At 51.4% G+C, this 19,814-nt stretch overlaps 1 protein-coding gene across 1 annotated transcript in view; it reads left to right on the forward strand.

The window, feature by feature from the left end:
• Window positions 1–1,284: 1,284 nt before the first annotated feature.
• LOC119452651 (uncharacterized) overlaps window positions 1,285–19,814 on the forward strand; it is a 90,146-nt gene continuing 71,616 nt past the window's right edge. Inside the window, exons 1-2 of the mRNA XM_049668102.1 lie at window positions 1,285–1,548; window positions 11,815–11,920. Of these exons, the coding sequence (XP_049524059.1) occupies window positions 1,285–1,548; window positions 11,815–11,920 (370 nt within the window). The remainder of the gene's footprint in view (window positions 1,549–11,814; window positions 11,921–19,814) is intronic.

Below are 19,814 nucleotides of genomic sequence, written 5' to 3' on the forward strand. Positions count from 1 at the left end.
CCAATTCAACATTTTACAGAACTGCTTCACTGATAACTGGAACAAGCATGATGGTTTTACCTGACAGGTGCCTGTTCACTTTCGTGTTGGCTCCATCAACAGCTGCATTCCCTGAATCTGTCTGTGAATGATGTTTAAAAACACCGCCCAAGCACTCCGTACAGATGGTTAACCAGCGAAGATGAAACGTGCGGCCCCGGTGTTTAGCAGTGGGCTAACCCCGACGCTGTATTGAGGCGTTTCTAAATTATTGGTTACATGTTTGTGTTTCTAGTGGAACGCAAGCGTCAATGGCGGGTAGATGCTGCTAACCACGACGCCGAGCTAACGAGATATCGAACGCATGCGACAACGACGAGTCGAGGAGGCGGCGTTGAGGGCAAAGCAGCGTCAAAGTGGCAATGGCGGGAACGCGTTCGCCGGGGCCAACGCCCGCTTTCGGCGGGAGTTTATCGAGCGGCACTTTGGCTTCGGCTGCGACGAAACGTCCACGTTGTAATCGCGAAGTGGAACGCAAGCGCCAATGGCGGGCGGACGCTGCTAACCACGACGGCGAGCGAACTCGAGATATCGAACGCATGCGACAACGACGAGTCGAGGAGCCGGCGTTGCGGGAAGAGCAGGTACGACGCAGAGAACGACGTCTCTAACGGCGCTGCCAATGGTGCGCGCGCTTTGGTGCGACGTAGATAACGACGTAACTGACGGCGCAACCAATGAAGACGCTTAGCGAAACATGGGACGAACGGCAAGGTAGGCTGACTGCTTAAGTACACTTATTCCCGTATTAATAGTTTCTAGTGGCCTTTATGTTGTCGGTTTTATTGCTGTGATTTCTCTTTTTCTTCCTACCGCATATTTCTTGGCCAATCCCCAGAATGTTTGCACTGTAATGCAAAACTTTATCATTGATTCGAATCGCCTGCCTTCCTAAAATAGTCAATTATAATAATTAATTAGAACACCGAGCAGAATTATTCTTCCCTTTTTTCTTTCTATCTTTTTGTATTTTTTAAAAATCCATTTTCTCCAAACCGCCCAATTTTTGGCCGATCCCCCACTACAGTGCCTAGAATATAGTTACTATATTCTAGGCACTGTACCCCCACGGTGGCTATGTGCCATTTGTACTGACGATCATCATCATCATGATCAATCCCCTGTAGGCGTTACGTGTCATTGTCTCTCATCATCACCATCATCATCGACAGCAGCAGCACGTGCAGCAGCACGAGGTCTTCGTTCCAAGGGCAAGCACAACGAACGCGTCGTCTCTGTGCAGCCATGAAGTTTGGTGGCGGCGATGCAGCACCGGCAGTCGGTGTCGTCAAGCCGAGCGCGGGTCGTGGAAGAGGCCGAGTCAAGCTCAACGTACCTGCGCCCGTCGCGGCGTCGTCGTTGACTGCGCCGCCGCAGCAGCAGATGCCCGTAGCGATGGTCCCGGAGCCACGTAACCGCGGACCGCACTGGAACGCTCTTTCACAACTGGACGCTGGGGACTATCGGCGGCAGCATGGTGAAACACACCGGGATTCCCAGGTGAAAAAGGTCAGGCCGAGGCCCCGAATCCTCTACTTATCTTCAACTTCCACTCGCAGCGTGCCAGCATGGCCTCTATTCAAGGCGCGACATGATACAAGCGCAGATTCCGTTATAGCGTCGCTGTTCTGTCTTACAAGTTGCTGTGCCTTTTTACAGCGGAGTAGTTAGAACCTAGCTATAATGATCATACTGTCGTCCGCAGCTTCGCCGAGCTGGGGCCCCAGAGAGAGAGCTGAGAGAGAGTGAAAACTAAGTATAAAAAATTGGAGGACGCTTAAGCTCCGCCTTTAAGAGTAGAATGCGATAGCATTATCGGGACCCGTTCGAATGACACCGTTCGCATACGGCAAGTAGGCTTCATTCACAGCAACACGGAACGTAAGAAAGCCAGCTTACAAAGACCAAGCTTCACTTTTTAACAGAAATCGTTTGCTGGAAATACGTTTTTCCAGGGGCAATATAAGTGGTCTTAAATAAAATGTGAAGGCCCTAGCACCTCTTTTATTTCATTAAATGTTTGCTGTTTCCCCGACGTGTGCGCGTATCCAAAACGAATTAGCAGGCGAAGTCCCAATTTGACCTGCCTAGAATGCGAGCGCCATCTGGATATCATTTTCGCAAGTAAAGTACCCGAACGCGCGGCTGTAGGTCAGGTAGAAATGCTGGAAAAGGGTTTTGTGTTTGAGTTTACTCGTAGCAGAATTAGATTTTATCGTACATTCAAATTACAATCCGACACCGATTGGTAAACAATCCGATGGCGAATCCGACGCCGAATGGTAAAGTCATACTTTACCATTCTTCTGACGGATTTCACTAAGAAATTCAATTTTTGTTCATGAGCTTGCACCACGGGGCCTAAGCGGACGGCGTGGTTGGGGATGATTTTCTCCGCCACCCGCTCACATCGCACGCCGACGCCGGATTTTCTGCGACACGGGGCCCTTAATCGCGTTAAAATAGAGAGGTTTAGGTTGTCCGGTAATCGGGTAAACGCGGGCGGATCGGGTGTTGGAGCGTTTTGCCGGAACCGTAAACGTGAGCGGCCTGTATAGTGCTACCACCTGGTGGTGCAGAAATCAGACAAAAAACGGCTAATATTGCAGTAACCATGTGTATTCTACTTCTCTGCTGGTGTAGATTTTCGGCGGCAACACGATTACGCCACTGTCGAACATTTACACCAGCAGCGAAGTAGAATACACTTGGTTACTGCAATATTAGCTGTTTTTAGGAGCGAAGCTCCTTAGGGTGTAGTAGTAGTATGTAGCCACCTGTAGTTTTATGAAGTGTTCACTAGATGGCGTTCCGGTTCCACTTCCGGTTCCACTTTGCGCGCGTTCGGTGCGAACGCGGGCAATACGCCGACGGCGTCGACAACAGTTCTGCGCGTTGCTGGTGCTGCTGCATGTCCAAGTTTATAAAGCTGATAAAACTACCTTAAGTCTCTCGTTCCCGACGCGCGCTCTCTTTATCTCTCGTCCGTAGCTGTGGTTTACCCGAATGATCCCCGGTGCTTCGCCCACTCATCATCATTCACTTCGTGGATATGCTCTGATTTTTTTGTCTGTTTGATTTCGGCGCCACCAGGTGGTAGCACCATACAGGCCACTCACGTTTACGGTTCCGGCAAAACGCCCCAACGCCCGCCCGGTCCGCTCGCGTTTACCCGATTACCGGACAAGCTAAACCTCTCTATTAGCATCGCGCAGCATAGAGGATGCGAGGTGGAGAGGAGGAGTGAATGCATGAAGGTAGTGGGATGCGTAGAGCTGCTGCCGACGCCCACCGCGTTTCCCCGCGCTCGCGCCGAACTCTCCCGGTGTCCGTGGTAGCCGTAGCCGCTTTTGCGCCAATAAATCCAACTTAACTAACAGCCGATGCCTCCGTGTTGTATCAGCGGGGCGGCCATGGATAAAGCCCCTATATAGCCATGGATGCCACGCCGGGAACGCGGGAAACGCGGGGGCACGCCGGGACGGCGGCCGAGCAAGTCACCCAGACGCAGATGAGTAACGAGGTGAAGAACTACTTTATTAATGGTGACAGCTCCTCAAATAGGCGGGCGTAGTTACAAACAGCGCTCCCTGGTTGCGGAATATGTGGGTTTCGAAACCGAAACCTATACATCACTAGTTAATGTATACAGTAGTTATACGTTGTTAGTAACATAGCATATGTATGGAGATATATCCCTGTGCAACATTATACAGAGGTTGATGTATACAGTAGTACGTAATACAGTAGTTATATTGTAAATACCATATATGATGATGATAAGTGGTTCTTGAGGGAAAGGGAAAGGTTGGCGCTATCTTCTGCAGCCCTTGAGGGAGCACGGCTCAGCGGCTAGTTATACTGTAAATACCATATGTACGGAGATATATCCCTGTTAACATTTTATCAGTTTCTCTCTCCCCCCTGCGAAATATAACCGCACTTGTAGAATAGGCACTGGGTAATCTCTTTTAACAAAGATGGCAATACAATAGATACGATGACACTACAAATATACACATGTCTAACGTCGCCCACTAACCTAAAACAATTAATCAATTTTCACAGTCGTGTCAATAAAGGCATAATGGACGGCAATACACACACAATGGCTAGCATAGTCAATAACGCAAAACCAAATGAACGCATTTCATAGTCCTGACAAAATTGGAAAAAAGGCAAAACACTCAAAGAATACACTCCACACTAAATAAATTAACCATCTTCCCGTAGGGGAACCCTGAGTAGTATGCGAAGCAGCCATGGGGTTGACTCAAGGTACTTTTATCAGCTGTATAAAATTGGACATGCAGCAGCACCAGCAACGCGCAGAACTGTAGTCGACGCCGTCGGCGTTTTGGCCGCGTTCGCACCGAACACGCGCGGCGTTGGTGACTGTTGCGGGTGCCTCTGGGACGCCTACCGTCGCGCCTATAACCTAAGCTGCTTCGCATTATCGCGCGCGGAGCCGCAGGTGTTGCCATTCGTTGCGCAATGCGGAGAGGAGAGTAGGAATGCCGAGAGGAGAGATGAGACAAGGAGAGAAGGGGGAGGAGGATGTGCATGAATGCCGAGAGGAGAGGAGGGGGAGGAGGATGCGCGTGCGCAGTGTAGGTGTGGACGTCGCACGGCGGAGGGAGGGAGGGAGTGACATAGCTTCGACCATAAGATGCTTCGCATCCAAAATATCAACTAGGGAACAAAGTACCTTAAATGCTGTGGCCCCTTACGCCGTCTCTTGGATCGCTGGGGTATCTGAGGCGAGAAATTAAGGTGTGGGCCCAGGGCCCTGCATTGGAGCCACTGGCTCAGAACTAGTGTTTGGGCTTTCCTGCCCCGTTAAACATGCACCTGCCAGCCGAAGCTGGAGGCGAACCTACTGACTTTAAGCATTTTCGCCCGCCAAGCAAATTGCCTGAATTGCCCGCCTGGGAAAGCTGGGGACGACGGAAATGACATCCTTTGAGCTCCGAAGCTCACTGAAGCGCCCTCCAGACGAGTCGGAGGACGGATAAGATGCAAAAGAGTCTAACGACTCATCGACGCAATCGACGCAATCGTTATCGACGCAATCGTTATCGCTAAGCAAATTATCGCAAGTTATCGCAAGTTATAAGCGAGTTATCGTTAAGTAAGCAATCAGTATGGTGACTGGGCACATCAGTCGTTTGTTCATATGGCACCTTTTCACCTTGCCTTTCGGCTAGAGACTATATAACCGCAGGAACCACTGTAACAGCATCTGACTGCTGAACAAACTTGCTAGTACGGATATGTGCTTTAGCACGCACACGATTGAAAAAAAGCTGGTTTTCATGCGCTCAACACGCGAGTTCACAGATGGTTGACAGTTCACCTGGTTTGTCCGTGGAGCTTGCCGTTGCGACGCTTGATTTTGGGAGACGCTCGTTGGCACTGAAGTAGCACGGAGTACAGTCGCATGGTCCGCTGCACTGTGCAAGTCAGCAGAAGCAGGATGCTCTACCACTCGGCACAGGTTTACAGTCACTGGCGGTGACAACGAATGGGGGTTGGCCTGCGGAGTAGTCGCAAAGTCTGCTTTGCCGTACAAGTTCACACAAGTCCGACGCGACGTAACGCCTGAGACCACTGGGCTGAGCGAGACCTTGGAAAGGGCCACGGTTCCGCCGTCGATGACAATCTTCAATGCCTTGATGACATTGAGCCCGAGGAGTGACGAGCCGCTTTCAGTCACATGGAAGGCAACATGTGCGGACTTTCCTTGAAATTGCACTTTTGCATTAGAGTCCCAAAATCTTGACCACCTGCTCTGAGTAGTTGTGGAGAACGAGATGAGACGGCCGAAGCGGGATGTGCGTAAAGTACTGTTGGTAGTAGCTAAGATGCATCAGCGACACGACCGCTCCGATGTCTATCATGAATGGCAGTACCAAGTTATTGATCTGAACGGGGACGCGTATGAGGGCCAGGGTGCGACAGCGTCTTCAATATGCAGAACGGTCCAGTGGCGCACCAACGGGTGGTTTGGGCGGGTTCTAACCCCCCCCCCCCCACCTTCTGAGGCCGAGTTACCCCCCCTTTTGTTTAACCCCTTTTCTTTCCTTGCGCCTTTGAGGCAACTAAGATGTAAGACGCGCAATCGTCTGCACACTCGCAAACTTACCCGCCGTGGTTGCTCAGTGGCTGCTCAGCACGAAGTCGCGGGATCGAATCCCGTTCACGGCGACCGCATTTCGATGGGGGCGAAATGCGAAAGCACCCGTGTACTATATTTAGGTGCACGTTAAAGAACCCCAGGTGGTCGAAATTTCCGGAGTCCCCCACTACGGCGTGCCTCATAATCAGATCGTGGTTTTGGCACGTAAAACCCCATAATTCAATTTTAATTGTAACTCGCAAACTTGCGCAAAAAGCGCATTTTTGACAATTTCCCGTGAAGAAATTGAAATTAGTGCTGTTAAGATGGTATTGGCAAACTAAGCCGAACTCTCAACCCCTCCCTGGCAGAGATCCTGGGTGCGCTACTAGAACGGTCGTAGTATGGGTAACCGCGCTGCCCTGCATTCCAACCGCTTCAACGAATCTTGATTCGTCTCCAGCAGAACGGCACACTTGAAAGAAGTGTCCTCTCTTTCCGCAAGTCTGGCAGAACATGCGGCGCGCCGGGCAGCGAGGGAAATTGGCCCAATGATGCGGCGACCCGCAACGGAAGCAGCCGCTGGCGGGAGTCGACGACGATTTGGAAGGAGGGAAGGCGCCCGTTTTCCTTCGGAGAGGCCCACCTCCTCGCTCTCGCCGCCCGCCATTTTGACCTCGGCTCGGTCGGGGAAACTTGCGGGGTTGGCCGCCTCTTGATCCGGCTGGGGAGGGAGGCTGGACCAGTTGCCGCCATCTTGCCCTTGACCAGACTGGAGGGAAGGCCGTCATCTTGCGTGTCACGTCGCAGGCGACGCTCATCGCATCGACCATGTTGCGGTCGTTGCTGATGTAACACAGCGTCTACCTGAAGAACGCTGAGTTCTTGCATTAACTTGTCAGTGCGTTCTTGTTCCCTTGCAATGTCCAGAGCCTTTTGAAATTAAGCTCGTTGCCCATCCGGATAAATCTGCGGCGTAACGGGATTGACAGTAGTCCGCCGAGAACTTTATCTCTGAACATAGCGTCCGTTGCTGTCCCGAACCCGCAAGCGCCCTGCAAGCCGGTGAAGGTCTTTAAGAAATGCTGTAGTTGACTCCTCCGACCCTTGTGTCCTCCTCTTGAATTGTAAGCTTTTAACGACTTTGTCCACCTCTGGCGCAAAACACGCGCCAAATAGTGATAGCGTCTCCTCGAATAGATCGACTGCCTCGGCGTCGCTGGTTCCTCCGTCAGCGCCAGCGTGCGTCTGGTCTTCAACAACGGCGAAGTAGATCCGGACGCCCTCCACTCAGTAGGAAGCGTTCAGTAGGAGCGCCTTCGTGCGCCGGCGTGGCGTCCTTGGCGGCGGCGTCCATATATACCTGCAAGACGCGACGCCAATCACGCCAGGGAATTACGGGCACGCCGGGGCTCTGAAGGAAAGGAGGAGGTGGTATAGCGGCGTTAATTTTGAGGCAGGACGCAAGGCAGGAGATGAGGCGGAGACGCTGGAGAAGGCTTGTCACAGGCAGGTTTGCAGAAGAAGACGGAGAAGAAGCCGTAAAATAAAAGTGGCAGGCAGAAGTACGGCGAAAGGGCTTGGCGCAGAAATAAGCTCGCAGTCGACGACTTGCATTTGGCTGCGATGCATTACAATTGTCCTCGTTGTATCGGCGTGGCGGCCATGGATGCCACGCCGGGTACGCGGGGGCACGCCGGGACGGCGGCCGAGCAAGCCACGCAGACGCAGGTGGGCACCGAGGCGAAAAACTACTTTTTACAGCGTAAGCTGTTATGGGCTCATTCCAATAGCCGTTTCGGGTCGCGATGATGCCGCCGCACCGTAGCGGCTATCGCATGCGAAAAAAAGTAGCCGCTCTCCGCCGGCATCGAGCCCAGGCCCGCTGCGTGGGAGGTGGATACTCTACCACTGAGCCACGCAAGCTTTTTTTCTTTATTGAACTGAGCCACACCAACGCCTCCTCTAGAAGGAGGAGGCGTTGGCCACACAAGCGCTTGCTATCCGAGAGCAGGAAACCGCCTATAAACGCGCCCTATGCAGGCGCGCAGACGACGACATGCAATCAAGGAGGTTTGAAAAAATTCATATTTTTTTTAAACCTCCTTTAAGTATATTCTAGGCACTGTACCTCCTTGGATGCGATTCAGACGCGGAACGCAAACAACGCGGTCCCAAGCCTCCGCCGGTACGGTGGCTCCATCTAGTTAAGGCACCGGCAAACCCAACCTTTCAGACACTGTAAACTTTGCTGCCGCTTTCTAGATGGCGCTAACATACCGACGGACGCTCTGGACCACGTTGATTGGGCTAAATTGGGCACGTTGGAATATGAGCGAATGTGACAACCGTAGTTGTCGGCTGCTTGGCTGGGCCGAACGGCGCTAGCCATCGGGCCTCGGCGAATGAACGCGTCGGCTTGCACGCGTGACGGCGTCCCAAGCAGGCCGCATCGGGCGCGTTGCAATGGGAGCGAATGTGACAGCCGTAGTTGCATTGTCGGCCGCTTGGCAGGGCCGAACGGCGTTAGCCATCGGCGATAGAACGCGTCGGCTTGCACGCGCGACGGCGTCCCAAGCGCGTTCCTGACGCATTCACTCAAATTACTAGGTAGTACTGTCGAAACGCTCGTCTAGCTTACGCTGTGACTGTGCTGCGTGTGCCGCACACGGCCTGGCATTAACGGAGACAGCTCGTTAAATAGGCGGGCGTAGTTACAAACAGCGCCCCCTGGTTGCGGAATATGTGGGTTTCGATACCGAAACCTATACATCACCTATACATCTCTGGTTTCGACCAGAGAACTGCACACTCGTCGCTTCCGAAAGACTGAAGCGAGAGCTAGGGAAGCTGAAACCAAGTGTCGCAGAAGACAGCATCCCGAGTTTAGATTGACGGAAGCCGAGCGTTCGCGTAGGCGAAGAAATGAATATCCGAAGGCTCATGAACGTGGCCGGTTGAATTAATCGTGATACTACGCAGAACATCGCGAATAAATCCTGAGTACCAGGAAACAAAGGAGACTGGAAGATCCTGGGTTGCGGGTGCTCAGGAACTTTAGCAACATTCAACGACTTGGGAGTAACGGTGCTAATGGGCGCTTGCTTTGGAGGTCCTCTTTCTCGCAGATGAAAAAAAAGTTATGCGTGGCTCTACTATCGCAAACAGCAGAGGCGAGCGGAGATGAGGGAAGCCCAGTTATACTAAGTGTGTGGTTTGCCACTATACTAGGCTTTCCCCAGCTCCGCTGGTCTCTGGTGTTTGCGATAGCAGCGCCACACATAATTTTTTAAGGATCGCTTTCGACCTATTACAATTGCACCTCTCAAGGACGCGTAGAACAATAATGCACACAGACACGCTTATATTCGGCTAGTCGCATTTCGTAATGAACATCCAGCACATCATGGTAACGTGCAAGTGCTGAATTTCGTTCTAGATACTCGGTCGAATTAGCCTTGCGCCGCTAGTGTAACTGCAATGAAAACTTGCCTCGACCTACCTGACCTTGTAGAAAAATAGCACGACTTGTGTTATTGTTCAATATATAATACAGCAATCGTCACTTTAGGAACGCATTGCATGCTGCTCCTCATTACGTTTGAGCACGCACTGACCACAACTTCAAATTCAACGTCCCAAGTTCGCGCAAAAACCTGAAGACTAACTCATTTGTGCCAAGGACAGTGACTGGGTGGAAACGCCTCCCCGCCTTCATTATCAGCAACCCGGTTCCATCATCGCTGAAAACCGCGATCACTACGTTTTGTTCCGAACACCACTCCTCTCTCCAGCGCCCGACAAGGCATTGAGTGTGTTCAAATAAATAAATGAATAAATAAATAAATAAATAAATAATAAATAAATAAATAAATAAATAAATAAATAAATAAATAAATAAATAAATAAATGTCAGCATCATATTTTAGAAAAGAAAGACTCACAACAACGCACGTGTTCTGTAAAGGCAACGTTGCGCTTCTTGTATCTCCATGCTTGTCAGTTTCTCCTGAGTGTTTTTTTTTTTTTTCGAATAACGCCTGAAACGCAGTAAAATCGTGGCTGTCGACATACCAAATGCATCATGGCGTAGCCTTACTTCGTCATGTGCCTGTGTACTTACGTGAGGAGGCTTCGATTCATCAACTGCTCCGCATTCATCTCCTTTGTGTCCAGAGTTGTCCGGATAAAATGGCGGAGTTATGATGCAAACGGTTATGGGTTGCGCTTTCGAAGATGAAGGACGCAACCCATACCAGTTTGTAGTTCCAACTTGCCCAAGAGACAGCGCTCACCTCATCGCACGCTTTTTTTTACGCGCAAGCGTAGATGGCCCGTCTGTCAAATCGGCGAGATTATGGTTCTCGCAGCAAGGGAAGCGAGCGCCGGAGAAAGAAGGCGTCTGGAGGTGGAGAAGAGCATCGCTGCGTTCGCACCCTTTCTGTTTGTGCTTCGACGGTGCGGTGCTTCTTGTGCATGTTCGCGTCGTAGTCGTCATCGTCTCGGGCAAAGTGCTCTTACAGTCGGTCAGCCAGCATCGACTACCCTCTTCCTCCCCTTCTTCCACTTTCCTACTTTCTATCCCCCTTTCCCCGACCTCAGATGCTAAGCCGTGCTCCCTGTAAGGGCTGCGGAAACGTGCATCTTTTCTCTTTTCCTCGACCTCTGCTACTGCTACTACTACTCGCGGCGTCTCTTCTTTTTATGGGTAACAATATGCGCTTTCCCTGTCGTACAGTAGGCGTTGGACCATCGAGATCAACGTAGCGTCCGCGACCTCGTTCGCGCCCTTTCGGTTTGTGCTTCGACGCCCGGTGATCTCTGTTCGCTGCGTTCACAAAGTGAACAGCGATAGCGATTGAGAGCGATAGCTCTACTACTCCAGGTACAAACCCAGAAAACGCAAGGTTCCGTAAATCTGACCTTTAAGCTCAGCCAAAGTCAAACTGGGACTTAGCCTATCGCTACCGGCAGCTGCTGCGAACGCCGCGTGGGCGCCCATATTTTGAAAGCGACTTGCGATGTGGACAAAGTGCGCGGTTGCGCGAGCCTCATTTTCAGAGCTATCTGCGATGTGTACAAAGTGTGCCAAGTGCTGGTAGCTTCGTATGTGCTATGCTTTCGACGCTTAGTTCGCGTTGAAGCGAGACGCTGCATGAAGGTCAATTCGTTCGCTGCTGCCGCGCCGAGCAGCGTCCGTGTCTTTTCCCAAAGAAAACAAAACCGTGTTATCGCTCGACAAACTAGGTTTAACCGCGATTGATCGCGACAATTTTTTAATTAAGTTTGTACGTTTCTTTGAACACAGTGCTTCGTAGCTATCGTAAAGCAAAACTGTGTACTAGCAGTTGCAAAATGTTATCAGACACGTGAAACAAGATTACAAGAAGCAAGTATTGCTGGCCGAACTGTAACTGTCTGGCTATGAATCTTGCAACGGAATTGCGTCAAGCAAAGGGAATAGCGAAAGTAAAACGAAAAGAATGGAAGGGAAAGTCAGAAGAAGAAGAAGTTGCATATGCAGAAAACATATATAGTATATTTACAGCAAGAAGTGATTTATTTATTGATGTCCACATAGCCCGCTATTATATAGTATACTTTTGTTTTACATTCATGCTGCCGCTACATTTTGTTGCGACAACCTTTTTTCGCAGTTTAAAAAAGAGGCTTGCGAAGAAGTCAACACCTCGAGGTACTCCAGCCGAGTGGGCATTTCGCCGCACTTTTCTAAGCCAGGCCGGCAGATGTACCGGCCACCAGGTGAGCTCAGCCGGCCACTGTCTTCAGCTTGATTTAAGCTCTGAACGTGGTTGGACATTGTTCGGTTATTTTTTGTCGATATATCTGTGCATCCTTACCAGCCTGCTTTTCCCCCACATTTGCATTGAAGTCTCCCATGAATATTGAGTGCGCACCTTTCTCACTGCTAATTCAACATCTTTATAAAACATTTCTATTTCTTCATCACCGTGACTGGAGGGGGGGCGTGTGGATCAGAGAGCAGGAAGAGAGTGGTGTGGATCAGAGAGGAAATGGGTGTAGAGGATATTCTAGTTGACATTAAGGCTACGTTCACACTTGGTCTCGAAGCAGGCGGAAGCGGCAAAAACTTCTAAAAATCCGCCCGCCTAGGCGGCGAAGCGGGCGGAAAACCAGGCGGAAAGCAAAATCGGTCTCGGACCGATTTTTTCGCCATGGCCAGGCGGAATTGCGGCGGAAAGTTGTTCCGCTCGACCGGAAGCTCCACTAGCATATAAACATCCGGTCGTAAAATTCTACATGGCACCAAAAGTGTAGGCTGCGATGGTGCTCGACGCGATCTAGATCCACCACTTTCTCTACGACAAGAGTGGTACTAAAACGTACTGTCAGCAATACTCGCGATAGTATTCAACGTCGCGCGACCGGAGGTGCAGCAACGAAACCTTGGGGTGACCCAACTTCTCGCGCTTTTGCAAAGCTGGGCGAACCCACCACAGCCGCTTCCGAGGTGTCCGCTCCTTCCGTTTATTCATTGTCCATTTCTAGGAAACAAGTAGGTAGAAGTAAAAAAACAATTTCTTCGCCCACTTCTGTGGCAGAAAAAAGTTGGGCAGATTCTTCGTTGGCGCTCCGCAATTCTCCTCGCACGGGCGCGGTATGTTGCAAAAGTCGCAGGGCGCTTTTTTCGTTGCGCGGTGGTTTTCTCGTCGCGACAATAGATTGGGAGCATAGGTCTCACGTAGGACGTGCTGGCTTCGGCGAGCCCCAACACAAGGGCCAGCCTGGGTTTCAGCTTTGGTGTACTGGAGGCACCGCCAATAATACGAAATTATGAAATGTTATTACAACCTGTAAATAAAAGCTATTAAAGAAATATAATCACGCCTAGGCACCAACCTTTGACTCAGTGCTACCATGCCCGTATGAGGAGAATTACGGAACGCCTACGAGGAATTTACCGAAGGTCGCAGATGACTCGCAAAGTTGCGCGAAATGAACACTTTTGATGACGGGTGGGACAATGAATGAACATACCGCTCGAAATGGTGCGATAATGAGCGCCACCACGCCGACAAACGTACGCAGACTAGATGGATGTGGGCGAAAGCGGCAGCGGTGGCCGCGGCGATTGCAAAACAAATGTGAACAACTTGGACATGCACGGAAAAAATTTTCCAGCCGCTTTGGCCTTTCCGCCCGCTTGCCGCTTCCCGAGTGTGAACGTAGCCTAAGAGGGGAAAATGGAGGTGGGCAGGTCATGTAATGAGTAGGATGGATAACCGGTGGACAATTAGTGTTAGAGAATGGATACCAAGAGAAGGGAAGCGCAGTCGAGGAGGAGGAGGAAACAACTTTATTAAGATAAATTTCATGGCGTTGTAGATGGCCGCTTGTCTGCGGCGGCCTCTTCCGCCGCAGTCGAGGACGGCAGAAAATTAGGTGGTGTGATGAAATTAGGAAATTTGCAGGGCTCAAATTGGAATCAGCTGGCGCAAGAAAGGAGTAATTGTAGATCGCAGATGGAGGCCTTCGTCCTGCTGTGGAAATAAATATAGGGTGATGATGATATGTGTGCCTATGCGCGTGTTCGTGATCACGCTTGATGTAGACTAGTGAGCTGGAGGCATCATGAATATTATGTCATGAGAAATCCGTAGTTGATGGATTCATCGGGTTTAAAGTCTCAAATCAGCATTGCCATGTCGTAGAGAGAGACGCCGTGGGGGATTGCTACGAATGAATTTGGCTACCTGGAGATATGTAGTGTGCGCCTAAGTTACAGTATACGATATATTTTAGTTTTCTTTTTCTCGCGTTTTGCTCCTACAAAAATTCAGCCGGCCTGCCAGGGAATTGTTTTCATGACCTCGTACTCGGCCCCAAACGCCATAAGAACTGAACTGCCGCGTTCGGTGAGAAAGTTGGAGGACGGCGTGAACAATATGCGAGATTATGCTGCGTCTCCCGAAGGCGTATAGTGGTAGGAAAACCATCGTGCTAGCAGCAGTGAATAACACAATTTACAACGCTGTGCGGTTTCAATTGGAGAGAGGCCGGATTGGCTTTGTTTTATAGCGCATGTTTGACATTGGCCGTTGCCTTTATCACTTCGTTAGCTGTCAAGGCTTCATGAAATGTGGCATACACCTTTATTTTTGTTTCTACACCAGGCGTTTTATATCTATCTACATTTGCTACTTTGACAGTATCTAGTCGCCAACGTCATTGCTCTCATGGTAGTTTCGTTAACTTGTTATGTACCAAAATTTGCATGCTATGACAAGAGCATATTGTTGCGCGAAAACGTATATTTACAAATATTTACAAAGTAGGCGAGTAGCACAGGCGTAGCAGCAACCAGCCAAGATGGCGAGGAGCAACCTCTACTTCCTCTTCTTCAGTGCCGGTCTAATGCTGACCTCTGCTTCGGTGCCGGTCTTCTTCTTCTGTCTCGCGTCATTACCCCCCCCCCCCCCCCCCCCCCCCCCCGGGCGAAAACACGCGCACCATCCGGGCAGGTCAGAGTGCAGCATCAGCGGACGGGTGATACGGCTTCAGCCGGGCAACATGCACTACGTCAGTCTTGATCGGCGCAGAAGATAACATTGGTTGGGCCGGTGCAATCTCATAAGTCACGTCGGTAACTTGGCGCAGAACGCGATAAGGACCATGGTAGCGTGGTAGAAGCTTCGCGGAGAGACCAACGTGTCGAGTTGGCGACCAGAGGAGCACTAAGGATCCAGGAGCGTAACATACATCCTTGTGACGGCAATCGTAACGGTTCTTCTGTGACACCTGCGACATCTGAAGGCGGTCACGCGCGATATGACGCGCAGCGTGCGCCCTTTCGATGGCATCCTGTGCGTACTCCGATGGTTGTTGTGGGGCGGCTGGTAGTACAGTATCCATAGGTAGTGTCGGTTCCCGGCCAAAAAGAAGGTAAAACGGTGAACAACCTGCCGTATCGTGGCGTGACGAATTATAGGCAAACGTGACAAAGGGTAATGTAGCATCCCAGTCGCGGTGGTCGGCGGAAACGTACATGGACAGCATGTCGGTTATAGTGCGATTCAGACGTTCGGTAAGGCCATTCGTCTGAGGGTGATAGGCGGTGGTGACTTTGTGTTTCGTGGAACATGAGCGTAGAAGGTCATCGATGACACGCGACAAGAAGTAAGGACCGCGATCGGTGAGCAGTTGACGAGGCGCTCCGTGATGCAGAATAACATCGTGAAGGAGGAAGTCGGCAATATCGGTGGCACAGCTGGTTTGTGCGCGCGTAATCGCGTAACGCGTGGCATAGTCTGTCGCGACAGCGACCCATTTGTTCCCTGATGCTGATGTAGGGAAGGGTCCGAGCAAATCGAGGCCGACGTGGAAGAACGGCTCTACTGGGACATCGATAGGCTGAAGAAGGCCGGCGGGAAGCGTCGGTGGTTTCTTGCGTCGTTGGCAAAGTTCGCAGCGGCCAACATACTTCTGTACGGCGCGATAAAGTCCAGGCCAAAAGAAACGACGCCGCACGCGATCATAAGTGCGCGTTACACCAAGATGACCTGCTGTAGGTTCGTCGTGAAGCTGCTGGAGGACAGTAGTACGCATGTGGGAGGGCACCACAAGCAAGTGTTCAGGGCCTTCGGAGTATACACTGTGGCGGTATAAAGTTCCATTATGTAACGTAAACATCCGGAGTGACTCGTCAGGGGGCCCGGAACTGAGACGGTTGATGATGGAACGTAACGCCGGATCACGCCGCTGTTCATCGCCGAAATGAATTAACTGAGATATAGAAAGGACACAGGCATCGGTGTCAGCGTTGGTGCTGTCGGGTGGATCCACGGGATAACGGGACAGGCAATCCGCGTCCTGATGTAATTGGCCAGACTTGTGGATGACGGAAAACGAGTACTCTTGTAATCGCAAAGCCCAGCGTCCGAGACGGCCTGTAGGATCTTTCAGCGAGGAAAGCCAGCAGAGCGCATGGTGGTCAGTGACTACCGTGAATGGGCGGCCAAAGAGGTACGGCCGAAATTTGGAGATTGCCCAAACAAGGGCAAGACATTCACGCTCGGTAATTGAGTAATCGCGTTCTGGGGCAGAGAGCAGGCGGCTGGCGTACGCTATGACGCAGTCACGACCATGCTGGCGCTGGGCAAGGATGGCTCCGATTCCGTATCCACTGGCATCCGTCCGAACTTCCGGAGGAGCAGATGGGTCGAAGTGCGCCAACAGAGGAGAAGTCGTCAGAAGGCGGATAAGCGCAGAAAATGCCTGAGCTTCGAGATGGCCCCAGACGAAAGGCGTATCTTTCTTGAGAAGGTCGGTGAGCGGACGGGCGATGTCAGCGAAAGTTTTGACAAAGCGACGAAAGTAAGAACATAAGCCAATGAAGGAGCGAACGTCTTTGGTTGAGCAAGGTGCAGGGAAATGCTTCACGGCGCGAATTTTTTCTGGGTCAGGTCGGATTCCTACACCATTAACAAGGTGGCCGAGCACTGTTATTTCGCGGCGACCAAAATGGCACTTGGATGAGTTAAGCTGGAGACCGGCGCTGCGGAACACTTGGAGGATGGCGGACAGGCGCTGAATATGGCTCTCAAATGTCGTTGAGAAAACAATAACGTCATCTAGGTAACATAAGCAGGTCGACCATTTGAAGCCACGAAGGAGCGAATCCATCATGCGCTCAAGTGTGGCTGGCGCATTGCATAGGCCGAAGGGCATAACTTTAAATTGGTATAACCCATCAGGTGTCACAAAAGCGGTCTTCTCGCGATCCATAGGATCTACGGCAACCTGCCAATAGCCACACCGCAGGTCGATGGACGAAAAATAACTCGCTCCGTGGAGGCAATCGAGGGCATCATCTATACGTGGCAACGGATATACGTCCTTCTTAGTGATCTTGTTCAGGTGTCTGTAATCGACACAGAAACGCCAGGTGCCGTCTTTTTTCTTGACAAGCACAACTGGGGATGCCCATGGGCTAGACGAAGGTTCTATAATGTATTTTGCAGCCATCTTGTCGACTTCTGTTTGTATAATCGCCCGTTCAGCAGCAGAAACACGATAAGGACGGCAATGAATAGGGTTTGCGTCGCCTGTGTCGATTCGGTGCATGACAGCCGTTGTCTGGCCAAGTGGGCGGTTGTCGAAGTCAAAAACGTCCCGGTACAACGCTAACACACGGCAGAGCTCATCAGCCTGCGCAGGTGATAGGTCCGCGGCTATCATTTTGTTGAATTCACTGGTAGGCAAGCTGGTGGATCCTGCTGAGCCCGTCGGACTCAAAGTCGCCTCAGATGTTAGTGTGGATATTTGACAGTCGCTGAGGGATGCCAACGTTGCGAGCGCAATTCCGGATGGTAGAACACGGGCGGATAAGCCGAAGTTCAGCACAGGCAGATAGGCTTCGTTGTTGACAATTTCGACAACCGTGTGGGGTAGGGTCACATTGTGTGCCAAGACAACGTCAGTAATAGGGGATGCAACGTAATCCCCGTCAGCGACAGCAGGAGAGGGCGTCAAAAGAACATAAGTAGTGGATTGGGGCGGTAATCGCACGTACTCTGACGAACACAGTTGCGTAGGTTTATTAGGAAGAGTCTCTGGGATAGAAGGGAGTTCAAGTTGCAGGACACCGGTGCCGCAGTCGACGAGGGCTGAATGTGTCGACAAAAAGTCAATGCCCAAGATCACGTCGTATGGGCACTGCTCAAGCACAAGAAACTGAGCGCTCGTTGTATGGCCAGATATAGTAACGCGGGCAGTACACGTTCCAACAACAGTAGGTGTGCTTCCATCGGCAACTCTCACTGTACGTAGCACGGCGGGTGTCAGGACTTTCTTCAGCTTCTCACGAAGGCTAGAGCTCATCACCGAAATCTCTGCACCAGTGTCGATAAGGGCCATAACACTAACACCGTCGAGTTGGACTTCGAGCAAATTAGAGCGGGTAGGAACTGTCAGACGAGGATTTCGAGGCCGGGTCGAGAATGCAGCGTCACCTCCGGGCGCTGCACTCGTTAGTTTTCCGATGCGTAGCGTCCAGAGTTGGCAGGCGACGGGAAACGGCGGGCTTGCGGCGAGCGAGATCGGCGATCGCGCGGCGATGGTGACCTGCTGTACACGTTGGTGCGAGTGTCGATGTCGGGCGTGTCAGTCGGTGAAGAGCGCGACGATGTTGTACGGGAGTAGCCTTCAGGACGAGGGTTCCGGGTGCTCCAGCCAGTCGGTGACGTCTGACGGCTCCAGCAGTGTCGCGCAATATGCCCAACTCGAGAGCACGCGAAACATATTGGGCGATCATCCGGCGTCCTCCACTCAGCGGGATTGCGGTATCGCGAGTAAAAGGGCTGGTTCCGCGGCGCGACTGGTGGAACTGGTGGTGTGACTTGTGCGACTGGTGGCATGCGAACAGCGCACACAGAGGAGAGTCCCAAATTCGCGACCTCCTGTCGAACCACGGCTTGAATCAATGAAACCATAGGCTGGTTGGCAGTCGAGACATCTGGCACGAGATGGGCTGGTGACATTGCTTCTAGTTCCCGTCGAACGGTCCGTGTCAAAGTGTTCGAAATCGGGGATTGTGACGTAGGTAGTGGTTCCTCACATGATGACGATGCAGCAGTATTGGGGAGCCTGGTGAATTGCTGGGCGATACGGCGGGATTTAGCTTGTTCGAATCGCCGACACTCTGTCACAATAGCATCCACGGTGGCGCAGTTCCTGAATACTAAGAGATTGAATGCGTCATCGGCGATTCCTTTGAGTATGTGTCCGATCTTGTCCGCTTCGGACATGTTACCGTCAACTTTACGGCAAAGCGCTAGAATATCCTGAATATACGAAATGTATGATTCAGTAGATGACTGCGCACGGGAGCCAAGTTCTTTTTTAGCGGCTAGTTGACGACCCAAGGGCTTGCCGAACAAGTCATTCAGTTTTTCTTTGCAAACGTCCCAGCTGGTCAGATCGTGTTCGTGCGTCTCGTACCAGACGCGCGCGGTTCCTTTCAGGTAAAATATCACATTCGCCAGCACAAGCGTATCGTCCCATCTGTTCTGTTTGCTGACACGCTCATACCATGCAACCCAGTCCTCGACGTCCACGTTATCTGTGCCAGAGAAGGTGCCCGGATCTTGCGGAAGCGATAAGATGACAGATGGCGGGGACGGTTGCTGCACGGTAGGTTCCGGCGCGGTGCGTGCTTCAATGGCCATCACCGAGGGAACAACGCGGCGACCACTTCGGAGTTCCGTGCTTGGGTGATGGGGATGAACAGGCAGCGTACCCAGCACTTCCACCAGAAAATGTTGCGCGAAAACGTATATTTACAAATATTTACAAAGTAGGCGAGTAGCACAGGCGAAGCAGCAACCAGCCAAGATGGCGAGGAGCAACCTCTACGTCCTCTTCTTCAGTGCCGGTCTAATGCTGACCTCTGCTTCGGTGCCGGTCTTCTTCTTCTGTCTCGCGTCAATATGACGAACATAAATGGTATGTCCTGACATCAATGTCATGACATGCGTGTCATGTAGGTCATGAAACAGTCGCCTACGTCTTGGTGCTCTCATGGTCGTTTCGTTAACTTGGTAGGTACCAAATAAATGTCATGACATGCGTGTCATGTAGGTCATAACAATGACCCAGCGAAAAAGATTAACACTCA

The sequence above is a fragment of the Dermacentor silvarum genome, chromosome 5, assembly GCF_013339745.2.
Source record: "Dermacentor silvarum isolate Dsil-2018 chromosome 5, BIME_Dsil_1.4, whole genome shotgun sequence".
Classification (NCBI taxonomy): domain Eukaryota; kingdom Metazoa; phylum Arthropoda; class Arachnida; order Ixodida; family Ixodidae; genus Dermacentor; species Dermacentor silvarum.